Here is a 16,603-nt window from a genome sequence, read left to right on the forward strand (position 1 = left end):
AGAGTTAAGCCACGCCCACTGCCCTTAAGCCATACCCACCGCCCTTAAAGCCACACCCACATTGCCATATATGGAGTTAAGCCACGCCCGCCGCCCTCAAGCCACGCCCCCACCCGGTGAAACTCCACCCCCCTGAAATTTAAACCCCAAAAATTGCCCCAAAAAAACCCCACTAAAAAATTCTCCAGAAAAAAAAAAAACCTGAAAATTTCACCGAAATTGCCTCAAAAAGTTCCCGGAAATGTCAAAAAAAAGTCCCCAAAAAATTGCCCTGAAAATTCCTAAAAATCCTCAAAGATTTTAAAAGATTCCCCCCGAAATTTCCCAAAAAATTCCCCCAAAATTACCCCAAATATTCCCAAAAATTCCACCGAAATTGCCCCCAAAAATTCCCAAAAGTTTCATCCAAGTGCCCCAAAAAATTTCCCTGAAAATTCCCCCAAATCCTCCAAAATTAAAAACAAAATTCTCCAAAAAATTCCAAGGAAAAATTGCCCAAAATTCCTTGGAAGTCCCCAAAAATTCCCCCCAAAAATTCCCCCCAAAATTCCAAAAAATCCCTAAAAATTAAAAAAAAAATTCCGCCCCCCAAAATCTTCAAAAATTCCTCAAAAAATCCCCGAAAATTGCCCCAAAAATTCCAAAAAATTTCTCAAAAATTCAGGACTCAGAGAGGTCCAAAATCGCCCAAATTCTCCCCAAAAAGTTCCCAAAAAAATCCTCAAAAAATTCCAAAAATTCCACCAAAAATTACCCCCAAAATTCCCAGAAATTTCAAAAAAATTCCCCAAAAATTCCCGGAAAACGCCCAAAAATCCTCAAAAATTCCCCCCAAAAATTCCCCCAAAATTCTCAAAAATTCAAAAAAAAAAAAAATTGCCCCCAAAATTCCATAAAAACTCCAAAAAAAATTCCCCAAAATTCCCAGAAGTTCAGGATTCGGAGAGCTCCAAAATCCCCCAAATTCCCCCCAAAAATGCCAAAAAATTCCAAATTCGGAGAGCTCCAAATTCCCCCAAGTTTCCCCCAAAAATTCCCAAAGAAATCCCAAAAATTCAGGATTCTGAGAGCTCCAAAATTCCCCCAAATTGCCCCCAAAAATTCCCCAAAAATTCAGGATTTGGAGAGCTCCAAAATCCCCCAAATTGCCCCCAAAAAATTTCCCCAAAATTCCGGATTCTGAGAGCTCCAAAATCCGCCCCCAAAAAAAAAAAAAAGTCCCCAAAATTCCAAAAATTCCCAAAAATTCCAAATTCTGAGAGCTCCAAATTTCCCCAAATCCCCCCCAAAAATTCCCGAAGAATCCCCCCAAAAATTCCCAACAATTCCAAATTCGGAAAGCTCCAAAATCCCCCAAATCCTCCCCAAAAATTCCCAAAAAAATTCCCCGAAATTTCGAATTCTGAGAGCTCCAAAATCCCCAATTCCCCCCCAAAAATTCCCAAAAAATTCCCAAAAAAATTCCCAAAAAATCAGGATTCTAAGAGCTCCAAATTCCCCCAAATTCCCGCAAAAATTCCCCAAAAGTTCCCCGAAATTCCGAATTCTGAGAGCTCCAAAATCCCCAAAATTCCCCCCAAAACCCCGCCCACCTTCCACCCCCTCCCATATAAGGCAAGCCCCGCCCACATCACAAACGCCACAAGCCCCCGCCCATTTCCCGTCAAACCCCGCCCCCTCCGCGTCAAGCCCCGCCCACTTTTGCCCATATAAGGCGCCGTCCTCACCGCTGCCGCAAGGCGGCGCCACAGCCCCGCGCGAGCGCCGCCAGCGCCAACAGCGCCCCCTTGCGGCCGCCGGCGGAAGCACTCCGGGCCGGCCCCTCCAGCAACGGCAACTTCCGGGTTCGGCCCGACCCCAAAATCGGCCGATTTTCACCCAAAAAACGGGCGGGGGGAGGTGGGAAACAGGAGGGGAAGGGGCGGGGAGTGCGGGGGGAGAAGGAGAAGGGGAAAAAAACGGGAGGAAGGAGCGAGAATTAGCGTCAGATAAGGGGGGAAAGGGCTCCCGGCTCGCCCCCAAAAAATCAGCACGAAACGGCCCCAAAATCAGCAGGAAACGCCTCAAAATCAGCGCTGGGGGATGGCGGAGTTCCTAAAATGTTCCAACCCCCACCCAAAAGGTCAAAATTCCAGGGATTTCCCTCAAAATTCCTCCCGGGTTTCCACCCGGAAGGTCCTGGAAGGTCCCTAAGAAACCCCGGTAAAATGGAAATAAAATCGACCTAAAAAATGCAAAAGAAATCGCCCAATTTTGTAGCCTCACCCCGACATCAAAATTCCCTCAAATTCTGCCCAAAATTCCCGATTTTTAACCCCCGTGAGGCCAAAATGTCCAAAATTCGCCTCAAAATTCCTTCCAGGACCCACAAAGTCTCCACCAAAGGTCCTGAAAGGTCACCAAAAAAAAGCCCAAATCCCCCCAAAAAATCCTCCAGAAATCCATCCAAAATTCCCAAAAAATCCGTAAAAATCCCCCCAAATCCCCCAATTCCCAAAAATTCCCCAAATTCCCCCTCCAGAACTCACCAGTTCCTTCAGCAGCTTTTCAGGGGGCAACCCCTGGGCCAGAGCATCCAGAGCCTGTGGGGACCAAAATTGGGTCAAAATCCCCCAAATTTGGGGGAAATTCCCCAGGAAATTTGGGGGATTCTCCTTGAATTTGGCAAAAGTTCAAAAAAAAAGGGGGAAACCCAACAAAAATGGGGAAAATCTGCCCTGAAAATGGGGGAATTTGGGTCTAAATTGGGTTAAAATTCCCTTAAAAAGGGGAAATTCCGGAGGAAATGGGGGAAATTCCAGCAAAATTGGGGGAAATCCGTGGAAAGTGAGGGAACTGTGGGTTGAAATGGGGGGAAATGTTGGAAATGAGGGAAAATCTCCTTGGGAAAAAGGAGACAATCTTCCTGAAATCGGGTGGAAATGTCCCAAAAGTGGGAAAATTCCCCAGGAAATGGGGAAAATGTCCCAAAACAGGAGAAAAACCTTCCAATTTCAGGAAAATTCCCCCCAGAGCACCAAAATTCCCGGGAAAACCTCTCCTCAATTGGGATAAAACCCCTCGAAATGGGGAAAATCCCCCCAAATTCCACCGAAAGGTCACGGGGAAGGAAAAAAAAAATCCCCAGGAACCAGGAAAATTCCAAATAAAACGGGGAAAACCCTTTGAAAATTTGGGGAAAAGCCCAGAAAATGTGGGAATTTTACCTGGGCGGCGGCGTGGCGGGGGCAGGGCCCCTCCCCCCCCTCGGCCTCATCCCAATTTTCCTCGGGATCGGGATTTTCCGGGCGGAGTTCGGCACAAAGAGGGACCAGGAGCCCCCTCAGGACCAGCGCCAGGAGCCCCCCTCGGAGCAGAGCCTGCACCAGTAGAAACCAGTAGAAACCAGTAGCCTCCCAATCCCCTCCCAGTCCATCCCAGTCCCTCCCAGTCCATCCCAGTCTCACCCTGGGTCTCTTCTGTGCCAGGAACGTGACCGTGGCCAGCGCCCGAACCCGCACGGCGTCACCCCGGGACTCGTCCCCGGCCACCTGCAGGTGAAATCTCACCTGAAGATTCTCCAAAAAACTCCACGGGGGGATCTTTGGAATTCCAGGGATTCCCCAAAAATCCCAGGAATCGCCGCAAAAATCCTGGGATTTACCGCTGGGTTGGAAGGGTAGACCTGGTGTCCCATGGAGCTCAGTGGGTTTTTGATGGGTAGACCTGGTGTCCTAAATCCCCCATTTACTTTAATGGGGTAGACCTGGTGTCCCTGGGTCTGTAGTGTCTTTTAATAGGTAGACCTGGTGTCCTAAATTCGCCATTTACTTTAATGGGTAGACCTGGTGTCTCTGGGTCTCCATTGCTTTTAATGAGTATACCTGATAACCAGTATCTGTATTGTCTTTAGTGGGTAGACCTGGTGTCCTAAATCCCTCATTTACTTTAATGGGGTAGACCTGGTGTCCCTGGGTCTGTAGTGTCTTTTAATAGGTAGACCTGGTGTCCTAAATTCGCCATTTACTTTAATGGGTAGACTTGGTGTCTCTGGGTCTCCATTGCTTTTAATGAGTATACCTGATAACCAGTATCTGTATTGTCTTTAATGGGTAGACCTGGTGTCCTAAATCCCTCATTTACTTTAACGGGTAGACCTGGTGTCCCTGGGTCTCAATTGGTTTTAATGGATAGACCTGATGTCCAATATCTCTATTGTCTTTAATGGGTAGACCTGGTGTCCGAAATCCTTCATTTACTTTAGTGGGTAGACCTGGTGACCTTTTTAATTTCTCATTTTAGTGGAGAGACTTGATAACCCCACTGTGATTAGTGGGTAGACCTGGTGTCCTTTTTAATTTCTCATTGCTTTCAGTGGATCGATTTGATAACCCCACTGTGAATAATGGGTAGACCTGGTGTCCTCACCCTCTCCATGTCTATCAATGGGTAGACATGATGTCATTCATTCACCATTGTCTTTATTGGGTATACCTGATGTCCCTAAATCCCTATCGCCTTTAATGGATAGACCTGATGACCCTTTTTGATCCCTGGTTTTTACAATGGGTAGACTTGGTGTCTGTGTGTCTCAATTATATTTAATGGATAGACCTGGTGTTCCTGACTCCATGTCGCCTCCAATGGGTAGACCTGGTGTCCCTGAATCTTGTATTTAATGGATAAACCTTTGTGTCCCCTGTATTCTCCATTGTAGTTAATGGGTAGACCTGGTGCCCCTGAAAACCTCATTGTCTTTAATGGGTAGACCTGGTGTTCCTGTTTTCCCCATTGTCTTCAATGGGTAGACCTAGTGTCCCTGATTTCCCCATTGCCTTTAATGGGTAGACCTGGTGTCCCTGACAACCTCATTGTCTTCTATGGGTAGACCTGGTGTCTCTGGTTCCCCCATTGCCTTTAATGGGTAGACCTGATGTCCTGAATGTTTTGGGGCTAAAAATTCCCATTTTGGGGCTAGAATTTGCAGATTTTGAGATGAAAGCAGAGATTTTCTGGGCTTACCTGGAGGCAAAGTTCCAGCATGGGCCGCAGGTGTGGGATCAGAGAGTCGGGATTGGCTTCCAGGAACTCATCCAGGACTTCCAGAGCGTTGGCACCGCAATCCTGAAGACAAAATTCCCGGAATTCAACCCAAATTTGGGCAGATCCAGCCCCAAAATCCTCGGGATTTGTCCCAAAAATTCACCTCATCCATGTTCAGGAGGTCCTGGAGAGCCCGGAGGATGTCGGGGACCAGGGAGCGAAGGAGTTCCTGGGGGAGAAGGGGGAGAAATGGGGGAAAAAAGGGTTAAAAATGAGCCAAAATTGGGAGGTTTGGCCTCAAAAATTCCCATTTTCCAGCAGGAAATTCCAGCCTGGGGCAAAAAACGAGGATTGAGGGGGAAAACGCCCAGATTGGGCCTGAAATTGCCCATTTTAGCACCAAAAATTCCCACTTTGAGCCCCAAAATCCCCATTTTTCCCTATTTTTGGCCTGAAAATTCCCATTTTCCGGCACAAATCCCCGTTTTGGCTCCCAAAATTCCCAATTTCAGCCCAAAAATTTCCATTTCTTTGTGTGACCCCCCCAACTCTGAGCTAAAACCTCCCATTTCTACCCCAAAATTCCCATTTTAAATCCCCAAATCCCCTTTTTTTCCCTAAAAATCCCCTTTTTATTCCTTAAAATCCTCTTTTCTTCCCCTAAAACCCCCCATTTTTTCCTAAAAATCCCCTTTTTTCCCCTAAAAACCCCCATTTTTTCCCCAAAATTCCCTTTTTTTCCTAAAAATCCTCATTTTTTCCTAAAAAACCCCTTTTTTCCCCTAAAAACCCCCATTTTTTCCCCTAAAAATCCCCTTTTATCCCCAAGAACCCCCTTTTTTCCCCAAAATCCCCATTTTTTCCCCCAAAATTCCCATTTTTTCCCACCTTCCCTCCAATTTTGGGTCCAAAATCCCCCATTTTGGTCCAAAACTACCCATTTTAAGGCGAAAAATCCCCATTTTTGGGCGAAAATCCCCCATTTTGGGGTGAAAAATTCCCATTTTGGTGCAAGAATTCCCATTTTTGGGCGGAAATCCCCATTTTTGGGTGAAACCCCCCATTTTTGGGTGAAAATTCCCATTTTTGGGCGGAAATCCCTGGGTTTGGGTGAAAAATCCCCATTTTCGGGCGGAAAATCCCCATTTTTGTCTGAAAACTCCCCATTTTTGTCCGAAAAATTCCCATTTTGGGGCCAAAATCCCCCATTTTTGGGCAACCCCCCCCCATTTTGGGTAAAAAATCCCCATTTTTGTCCGAAAATCCCAGGGTTTGGGTCCAAAACTGCCATTTTTGGGGGAAAAATCCCCATTTTCAGGAGAAAAATCCCATTTTTGGGCGAATATTCCCATTTTTTGGGGGAAAAATCCCCGGTTTTGGGCAAAAAAATCCCCATTTTGGGGTGAAAAATGCCCATTTTTGTGAAAAAACCCTTTATTTTTTGGCCGAAAATCCCCATTTTGGGGGAAAAATTCCCATTTTTGTCTGGAAGCTCCCCATTTTTGGGCAAAAATTTCCCATTTTTGGGTGAAAAATCCCCGTTTTGGGCAAAAATTCCCCATTTTGGGGTGAAAAATCCCCATTTTGGGGAGGAAAATGCGGTTTTTGGGTAAAAATTCCCGGTTTTGTCCGCAAAATTCCCATTTTTTTCCAAAAACTTCCTGCTTTTGGGTAAAAATTCCCCATTTTTGGGTGAAAAATCCCCGTTTTTGTGCAAAAAACTCCCATTTCTGAGCAAAAATCCCCATTTTCGGGTGAAAAATCCCCATTTTTGTGCAAAACCCCCCCGTTTCTGAGCAAAAATCCCCATTTTTGGGTGAAAAATCCCCGTTTTTGGTGGGAAAATGCCATTTTTGTCCGCAAAATTCCCATTTTTTTCCAAAAACTTCCTGCTTTTGGGTGAAAAATCCCCATTTCTGAGCAAAAAACCCCCGTTTTTGAGCAAAACCCCCCATTTTGGGGTGAAAAATGCCCATTTTTGTGAAAAAACCCTTTATTTTTTGGCCGAAAATCCCCATTTTGGGGGAAAAATTCCCATTTTTGTCTGGAAACTCCCCATTTTTGGGCAAAAATTTCCCATTTTTGGGTGAAAAATCCCCATTTTGGGCAAAAATTCCCCATTTTGGGGTCAAAAAATCCCCGTTTTGGGGAGGAAAATGCTGTTTTTGGGTAAAAATTCCCGGTTTTGTCCGCAAAATTCCCATTTTTTTCCAAAAACTTCCTGCTTTTGGGTAAAAATTCCCCATTTTTGGGTGAAAAATCCCCGTTTTTGTGCAAAAAACTCCCATTTCTGAGCAAAATTCCCCATTTTCGGGTGAAAAATCCCCATTTTCGGGTGAAAAATCCCCATTTTTGTGCAAAAACCCCCCGTTTCTGAGAAAAATCCCCATTTTCGGGTGAAAAATCCCCGTTTTTGGTGGGAAAATGCCATTTTTGTCCGCAAAATCCCCATTTTTTTCCAAAAACCTCCTGCTTTTGGGTGAAAAATCCCCATTTTTATGCAAAAAACCCCGTTTTTGAGCAAAACCCCCCATTTTGGGGTGAAAAATGCCCATTTTTGTGAAAAAACCCTTTATTTTTTGGCCAAAAATCCCCATTTGGGGGGAAAAATTCCCATTTTTGTCCGGAAACTCCCCATTTTTGGGCAAAAAAGCCCCATTCTTGTGTGAAAAATCCCATTTTTGGGCAAAAATTCCCCATTTTGGGAGAAAAACCCCCATTTTCAGGAGAAAACCCGCATTTTTGGGCAAAAAATCCCCATTTTTGGGCGAATATTCCCATTTTTGGGGGGAAAATCTCCATTTTAGGGCAAAAAATCCCCATTTTTGGGTGAAAAATCCCCGTTTTTGGTGGGAAAATGCCGGTTTTGTCTGCAAAATTCCCATTTTTTTCCAAAAAACTCCTGCTTTTGGGTGAAAAATCCCCATTTTTGAGCAAAAAATCCCCGTTTTTGAGCAAAACCCCCCATTTTGGGGTGAAAAATGCCCATTTTTGTGAAAAAACCCTTTATTTTTTGGCCGAAAATCCCCATTTTGGGGGAAAAATTCCCATTTTTGTCTGGAAACTCCCCATTTTTGGGCAAAAAAGCCCCATTCTGGTGTGAAAATTCCCATTTTTGGGCAAAAATTTCCCATTTTTGGGTGAAAAATCCCCGTTTTGGGCAAAAATTCCCCATTTTGGGGTCAAAAATCCCCATTTTGGGGAGGAAAATGCTGGTTTTGGGTAAAAATTCCCGGTTTTGTCCGCAAAATTCCCATTTTTTTCCAAAAACTTCCTGCTTTTGGGCGAAAATTCCCCATTTTTGTGCAAAAAACCCCCATTGCTGAGCAAAAATCCCCATTTTCGGGTGAAAAATCCCTGTTTTTGGTGGGAAAATGCCATTTTTGTCCGCAAAATCCCCATTTTTTTCCAAAAAACTCCTGCTTTTGGGTGAAAAATCCCCATTTTTATGCAAAAAACCCCGTTTTTGAGCAAAACCCCCCATTTTGGGGTGAAAAACGCCCATTTTTGTGAAAAAACCCTTTATTTTTTGGCCGAAAATCCCCATTTGGGGGGAAAAATTCCCATTTTTGTCCGGAAACTCCCCATTTTTGGGCAAAAAAGCCCCATTCTTGTGTGAAAAATCCCATTTTTGGGCAAAAATTTCCCATTTTGGGGTCAAAAAATCCCCGTTTTGGGGAGGAAAATGCCGTTTTTGGGTAAAAATTCCCAGTTTTGTCCAAAAAATCCCCATTTTTTTCCAAAAAACTCCTGCTTTTGGGTAAAAATTCCCCATTTTTGGGTGAAAAATCCCCGTTTTTGTGCAAAAAACTCCCATTTCTGAGCAAAAATCCCCATTTTCGGGTGAAAAATCCCCGTTTTTGGGTGAAAAATCCCCATTTTTGCGCAAAACCCCCCCGTTTCTGAGCAAAAATCCCCATTTTTGGGTGAAAAATCCCCGTTTTTGGTGGGAAAATGCCATTTTTGTCCGCAAAATTCCCATTTTTTTCCAAAAAACTCCTGCTTTTGGGTGAAAAATCCCCATTTTTGAGCAAAAAATCCCCGTTTTTGAGCAAAACCCCCCATTTTGGGGTGAACAACACCCATTTTTGTGAAAAAAACCCTTTATTTTTTGGCCGAAAATCCCCATTTTGGGGGAAAAATTCCCATTTTTGTCTGGAAACTCCCCATTTTTGGGCAAAAATTCCCCATTTTTGGGTGAAAAATCCCCGTTTTGGGCAAAAATTCCCCATTTTGGGAGAAAACCCCCCATTTTCAGGAGAAAACCCGCATTTTTGGGCAAAAAATCCCCATTTTTGGGCGAATATTCCCATTTTTGGGGGGAAAAATCCCCATTTTAGGGCAAAAAGTCCTCATTTTTGGCCGAAAAATCCCCGTTTTTGGTGGGAAAATGCCATTTTTGTCCGCAAAATCCCCATTTTTTTCCAAAAACCTCCTGCTTTTGGGTGAAAATTCCCCATTTTTGAGCAAAAAATCCCCGTTTTTAAGCAAAACCCCCCCATTTTGGACGGCAAATCCCCATTTTCCCCTCCCCTCCCCCCCTCTTTTGGGCGGCAAAGCCCGAATTGGAGGCGGACAAGGGGGGATTTTGGGTGGAAAAGGCGGGATTTTGGTCACTCACCGTCCGGCTGCCCCCCAGAGCGGCCGCGAGCTCCCCGAGCGCCGCGAGCGCCGCGGCCAAAGCCGCGCGGGAATTGCCGGAGCCGAGGCCGCAGCGGCAGAGCCCGGCCAGGGCGGGGCCACGGCCGGAAAGGGCGGGGCCGGCCACGCCCAGAGCCACGCCCAGGCAGCGCAGCGCCCCCTGCAGGACACACAGCGCGCAGTCAGGAGGGATTGGGGGGATTTGGGGGGGTTTTGGGGATTTTTGGGGGTTTTTGGGGAGTTTTTGGGATTTTTTGGGATTTTTTTGGGATATTTTTAGGATTTTTTGGGGATTTCTTGGGATTTTTTGGAGGGTTTTAGGGATTTTTGGGGATTTTTGGGGGATTTTTTGGGGATTTTTGAGGGGATTTTTTGGGGATTTTTGGGGGATTTTGGGGATTTTTTGGGATTTTTTTTGGGATTTTTCGGGGATTTTTTGGGATTTTTAGGGGATTTTTTAGGGATTTTTGGGGATTTTTTGGGGGATTTTTTTGGATTTTTTGGGGATTTTTTTGGGGGTTTTTTGGGGATTTTTTGGGATTTTTTTTTGGTTTTTGGGGATTTTTTGGGGATTTCTGGGGTTTTTTGGAGGGTTTTAGGGATTTTTGGGGATTTTTTAGGATTTTTTTTTTATTTTTTAGGGATTTTTTGGGATTTTTTGGAATTTTTTTTGGTTTTTTGGGGATTTTTTGGGGATTTTTTGGGGATTTTTGGGGGATTTTTGGGGATTTTTTTGGGGATTTTTGAGGATTTTTGGGGATTTTTGAGGATTTTTTGGGGATTTTGGGGGGTTTTTTGGGGGGATTTTTCTGGTTTTTTTGGATTTTTTGGGATTTTTGGGGATTTTGGGGGGATTTTTTTGGGATTTTTTAGGGATTTTTTTGGGGTTTTTGGGGATTTTTGAGGATTTTTTGGGGATTTTTTTGGGATTTTTGGGGATTTTTTTGGGGGATTTTTCTGGTTTTTTTGGATTTTTTGGGATTTTTGGGGATTTTTTGGGGATTTTTTGGGGGGTTTTTGGGGTTTTTGGGGATTTTTGGGGGTTTTGGGGGTTTTCTTGGGGATTTCTTGGGATTTTTTTTGGTTTTTTGGGGATTTTTGGGGATTTTTTGGGATTTTTGGGGATTTTTTGCAGATTTTTGGGGATTTTTGGGGGATTTTGGGGATTTTGGGAGGTTTTTTGGGGATTTTTGGGGTTTTTTGGAGACTTTTTGGGATTTTTTGGGATTTTTTTGGATTTTTGGGGATTTTTGGGGATTTTTTTGGGGGATTTTTGGGGATTTTTTGGGGATTTTTTTGGGGCTTTTTTGGGGGATTTTTGGGGATTTTTTGGGGATTTTGGGGATTTTGGGGGGTTTTTTGGGGATTTTTGGGGTTTTTTTTGGATTTTTTGGGATTTTTTGGGATTTTTGGGGATTTTTTTGGGGGGATTTTTGGGGATTTTTTGGGGATTTTTGGGGTTTTTTGGAGACTTTTGGGGATTTTTTGGGATTTTTGGGGATTTTTGGGGATTTTTTAGGGATTTTTGGGGATTTTTGGGGATTTTTGGGGAATTTTTGAGGATTTTTTGGGGATTTTTGGGGGATTTTTTTTTATTTTTTAGGGATTTTTTGGGATTTTTTTTTGTTTTTTGGGGATTTTTTGGGGATTTTTGGGGGATTTTTTTTTTTTTTTTTTGACTTTTGGGGATTTTTAGGGATTTTTGGGGGGTTTTTTGGGGATTTTTTGGGGTTTTTTGGAGATTTTTTGGGGGATTTTGGGGGGGGGGTTTGGGGGGTTTTGGGGGATTTTTGGGGATTTTTGAGGGATTTTTTGGGGATTTTTGGGGATTTTGGGGGTTTTTGGGGATTTTTAGGGATTTTTGGGGGGATTTTTCTGGTTTTTTTGGATTTTTTTTGATTTTTGGGGATTTTTTGGGGAGTTTTTTGGGGATTTTGGGGGTTTTTTGGGGATTTTTGGGGGTTTTTGGGGATTTTTGGGGATTTTTGGGGGGTTTTGGGGGGTTTTGGGGGATTTTTTTGGGATTTTTGGGGATTTTTTTGGGATTTTTTGGGATTTTAGGGGGATTTTTTGGGATTTTTGGGGTTTTTTTTGGGATTTTTGGGGGATTTTGGGGGATTTTTTTGGGATATTTTTAGGATTTTTGGGGGATTTTTTGGGGGATTTTGGGGATTTTTTTGGGGTTTTTGGGGATTTTGCGAATTTTTTGAGGTTTTTGGGGATTTTGGGGGATTTTTGGGGGGGTTTTTCTGGTTTTCTTGGATTTTTTGGGATTTTTGGGGATTTTGGGGGGATTATTTTGGGATTTTTTGGGGATTTTTTGGGGGTTTTTTGGGATTTTTTGGGATTTTTTGGGATTTTTTTTGGTTTTTTGGGATTTTTTGGGGATTTTTTTGGGGATTTTTTGGGGTTTTTGGGGATTTTTGGGGGATTTTTAGGGGATTTTTTTGGGATTTTTGGGGATTTTTGGGGATTTTTTGGGGTTTTTTGGGATTTTTGGGGATTTTTGGGGATTTTTTTGGGATTTTTGGGGATTTTTTTGGGGGATTTTTCTGGTTTTTTTGGATTTTTTGGGATTTTTGGGGATTTTTTGGGGATTTTTTGGGGGGTTTTTGGGGTTTTTGGGGGTTTTGGGGGTTTTCTTGGGGATTTCTTGGGATTTTTTTTGGTTTTTTGGGGATTTTTGGGGATTTTTTGGGATTTTTGGGGATTCTTTGCAGATTTTTGGGGATTTTTGGGGGATTTTGGGGATTTTGGGAGGTTTTTTGGGGATTTTTGGGGTTTTTTGGAGACTTTTTGGGATTTTTTGGGATTTTTTTGGATTTTTGGGGATTTTTGGGGATTTTTTTGGGGGATTTTTGGGGATTTTTTGGGGATTTTTTTGGGGCTTTTTTGGGGGATTTTTGGGGATTTTTTGGGGATTTTTGGGGTTTTTTTTGGATTTTTTGGGATTTTTTGGGATTTTTGGGGATTTTTTTGGGGGGATTTTTGGGGATTTTTTGGGGATTTTTGGGGTTTTTTGGAGACTTTTGGGGATTTTTTGGGATTTTTGGGGATTTTTGGGGATTTTTTAGGGATTTTTGGGGATTTTTGGGGATTTTTGGGGAATTTTTGAGGATTTTTTGGGGATTTTTGGGGGATTTTTTTTTATTTTTTAGGGATTTTTTGGGATTTTTTTTTGTTTTTTGGGGATTTTTTGGGGATTTTTGGGGGATTTTTTTTTTTTTTTTTGACTTTTGGGGATTTTTAGGGATTTTTGGGGGGTTTTTTGGGGATTTTTTGGGGTTTTTTGGAGATTTTTTGGGGGATTTTGGGGGGGGGGTTTGGGGGGTTTTGGGGGATTTTTGGGGATTTTTGAGGGATTTTTTGGGGATTTTTGGGGATTTTGGGGGTTTTTGGGGATTTTTAGGGATTTTTGGGGGGATTTTTCTGGTTTTTTTGGATTTTTTTTGATTTTTGGGGATTTTTTGGGGAGTTTTTTGGGGATTTTGGGGGTTTTTTGGGGATTTTTGGGGGTTTTTGGGGATTTTTGGGGATTTTTGGGGGGTTTTGGGGGGTTTTGGGGGATTTTTTTGGGATTTTTGGGGATTTTTTTGGGATTTTTTGGGATTTTAGGGGGATTTTTTGGGATTTTTGGGGTTTTTTTTGGGATTTTTGGGGGTTTTTGGGGGATTTTTTGGGATTTTTTTTTGGTTTTTTGGGGATTTTTTGGGGATTTTGGGGGATTTTTGGGGATTTTTTTGGGGTTTTTGGGGATTTTTTGGGATTTTTTGGGGTTTTTTTGGATTTTTTTTTGGTTTTTTGGGGATTTTTTGGGGATTTTGGGGGATTTTTTGGGGATTTTTTGGGATTTTTGGGGGATTTTTTGGGGATTTTTTGGGGGATTTTTGGGGGATTTTTAGGGGATTTTTTTGGGATTTTTGGGGATTTTTTGGGGGATTTCTTGGGGATTTTTGGGGATTTTTGGGGGTTTTTGGGGTTTTTTTGGATTTTTGGGGATTTTTTGGGAATTTTTGGGGGTTTTTGGGGATTTTTTTGGGATTTTTGGGGATTTTGGGGGATTTTTTTGGGGGTTTTTTTGGGGGATTTTTAGGGGATTTTTTGGGATTTTTGGGGTTTTTGGGGATTTTTTGGGGATTTTTCTGGTTTTTTTGGATTTTTTGGGATTTTTGGGGATTTTGGGGGGATTTTTTTGGGATTTTTTAGGGGATTTTTTTGGATTTTTTTGGGATTTTTTGGGATTTTAGGGGGATTTTTGGGGATTTTTGGGGGTTTTTGGGGATTTTTTGGGGGATTTTTGGGGATTTTTTGGGGATTTTTAGGGATTTTTTTGGGATTTTTTGGGATTTTTGGGGTTCTTTGGGGATTTTTGGGGATTTTTCAGGATTTTTTGGGATTTTTTTTTGGTTTTTTGGGATTTTTGGGGATTTTTTGGGGATTTTTGGGGTTTTTTGGGGGATTTTTGGGGATTTTTTTGATTTTTTGGGGGATTTTTTGGGGGGGGGTTTGGGGATTTTTTGGGGTTTTTTGGGGAGTTTTTGGGATTTTTGGGGATTTTTTTGGGATTTTTGGGGATTTTTTGGGGATTTTTGGGGGATTTTGGGGATTTTTGGGGATTTTTGGGGGATTTTGGGGGATTTTTTGGGTTTTTTTGGAGATTTTTTGGGATTTTTGGGGATTTTTTGGGGGGATTTTTGGGATTTTTTGGGGATTTTTTTGGGGATTTTTGGGGATTTTTTGGGGTTTTTTTGGGGATTTTTGGGGATTTTTGGGAGATTTTTTTTTTTTTTTTATTTTTTAGGGATTTTTTGGGATTTTTGGGGGATTTTGGGGGATTTTTTTGGGATTTTTGGAGGGTTTTAGGGATTTTGGGGGATTTTTTGGGGGTTTTGGGGGATTTTTGGGGGTTTTTGGGGGTTTTTGGGGATTTTTTGGGGGTTTTTGGGGATTTTTGGGGGGATTTTTTGGGGATTTTTTGGGATTTTTTGGGGATTTTTGGGGATTTTTTGGGGGATTTTTGGGGGGGTTTTGGGATTTTTGGGGGATTTTTTGGGGATTTTTGGGGATTTTTTGGGGATTTTTTGGGGGATTTTTCTGGTTTTTTTGGATTTTTTGGGATTTTGGGGGATTTTTTGGGGAGTTTTTGGGGATTTTGGGGGGTTTTTGGGGATTTTTGGGGGTTTTTGGGGATTTTTGGGGGGTTTTGGGGATTTTTGGGGATTTTTGGGGATTTTTTTGGGATTTTTGGGGGTTTTTGGGGATTTTTTGGGGGTTTTTTGGGGAGTTTTTGGGATTTTTGGGGATTTTTTTGGGATTTTGGGGGATTTTTTGGGGGATTTTTGGGGATTTTTGGGGATTTTTTGGGGATTTTTTTGGGATTTTTGGGGATTTTTGGGGATTTTTTGGGTGGATTTTCGGGATTTTTGGGGATTTTTGGGGAGTTTTTGGGATTTTTTCGGATTTTTTTGGGATTTTTTAGGGATTTTGGGGGATTTTTGGGGATTTTTTGGGGGATTTTTTTGGGTTTTTTGGGGGATTTTTGGGGGTTTTTGAGGATTTTTGACGGATACTTTAGGGATTTTTGGGGTTTTTTTTTGGATTTGGGATTTTTGGGGGATTTTTTGGGGATTTTTAGGGATTTTGGGGGGGATTTTTCTGGTTTTTTTGGATTTTTTGGGATTTTTGGGGATTTTTTGGGATTTTTGGGGATTTGGGGGGGATTTTTTAGGGATTTTTGGGGATTTTTGGGGGGATTTTTTGGGGATTTTTTGGGGATTTTTTAGGTGATTTTTTGGGGATTTTTTGGGATTTTTTTTGGTTTTTTGGGATTTTTTGGGGATTTTTGGGGATTTTTTAGGGATTTTATGGGATTTTTTTGGGAATTTTTGGGCCTTTTTTTTGGATTTTTTTGAGGGAATTTTTGGGATTTTTAAAGGATTTTTTAGGGATTTTTTTGATTTTTTGGGGGATTTTTTGGGAATGTTTTAGGATTTTTTGGGGATTTTTTTGGGATTTTTTGGGTATTTTTTGGCATTCCTTGGTATTTTGGGGTATTTTTGGGGTGTTTTGGGGTATTTTGGGGTAATTTTTGGCATTCTTTGGTCTTTTGGGGTATTTTATGGCATTCCTTGGTATTTTGGTGGTGTTTTTTGGTATTTTGGGGTATTTTTTGGCATTCTTTGATATTTTGGGGTACTTTGGGGTATTTTTTGGCATTCTCTGGTATTTTGGGGTGTTTTGGTGGTGTTTTTTGGTATTTTGGGGTATTTTTTGGCATTCTTTGATATTTTGGGGTACTTTGGGGTATTTTTTGGCATTCTCTGGTATTTTGGGGTATTTTGGGGATGGTTTGGGGTATTTTGCAGTATTTTTTGTCATTCTTTGATATTTTGGTGTATTTTGGGGGTGTTTTGGGGTATTTTTTGGCATCCTTTGGTATTTTGGGGTATTTTGGTGGTGGTTTTGGGTATTTTGGGGTATTTTTTGGCATTCTTTGGTATTTTGGGGTATTTTGGGGGTATTTTGGGGTATTTTTTGGCATTCTTTGGTATTTTGGGGTATTTTGGCGGTGTTTTTGGGAATTTTTGGGTATTTTTTGGCATTCTTTGGTCTTTTGGGGTATTTTGGCGGTGTTTTTGGGAATTTTTGGGTATTTTTTGGCATTCTTTGGTCTTTTGGGGTATCTTCTGGCATTCCTTGGTATTTTGGGGTATTTTGGGGTATTTTTTGGCATTCTTTGGTATTTTTGGGTATTTTTGGGGTGGTTTTGGGTATTTTTGGGGTATTTTTTGGCATTCTTTGATATTTTGGGGTACTTTGGGGTATTTTTTGGCATTCTCTGGTATTTTGGGGTATTTTGGGGATGGTTTTGGGTATTTTGCAGTATTTTTTGGCATTCTTTGGTCTTTTGGGGTATTTTTTGGCATTCTTTGGTCTTTTG

The 16,603-nt window shown here is 42.0% G+C and overlaps 1 protein-coding gene across 2 annotated transcripts in view; it reads right to left on the reverse strand.

The window, feature by feature from the left end:
- IPO4 (importin 4) overlaps window positions 1-16,603 on the reverse strand; it is a 57,903-nt gene that overhangs the window by 31,603 nt on the left and 9,697 nt on the right. For both annotated transcript variants that reach the window (XM_082299528.1, XM_082299527.1), the window contains exons 6-12: window positions 9,644-9,823; window positions 5,186-5,251; window positions 5,002-5,103; window positions 3,447-3,530; window positions 3,207-3,359; window positions 2,529-2,582; window positions 1,728-1,837 (exon numbers count right to left, since the gene is read on the reverse strand). In XM_082299528.1, the coding sequence (XP_082155654.1) occupies window positions 1,728-1,837; window positions 2,529-2,582; window positions 3,207-3,359; window positions 3,447-3,530; window positions 5,002-5,103; window positions 5,186-5,251; window positions 9,644-9,823 (749 nt within the window). The remainder of the gene's footprint in view (window positions 1-1,727; window positions 1,838-2,528; window positions 2,583-3,206; window positions 3,360-3,446; window positions 3,531-5,001; window positions 5,104-5,185; window positions 5,252-9,643; window positions 9,824-16,603) is intronic.

Source organism: Coloeus monedula (assembly GCF_965178545.1).
Source record: "Coloeus monedula genome assembly, chromosome: 32".
Lineage (NCBI taxonomy): Eukaryota > Metazoa > Chordata > Aves > Passeriformes > Corvidae > Coloeus > Coloeus monedula.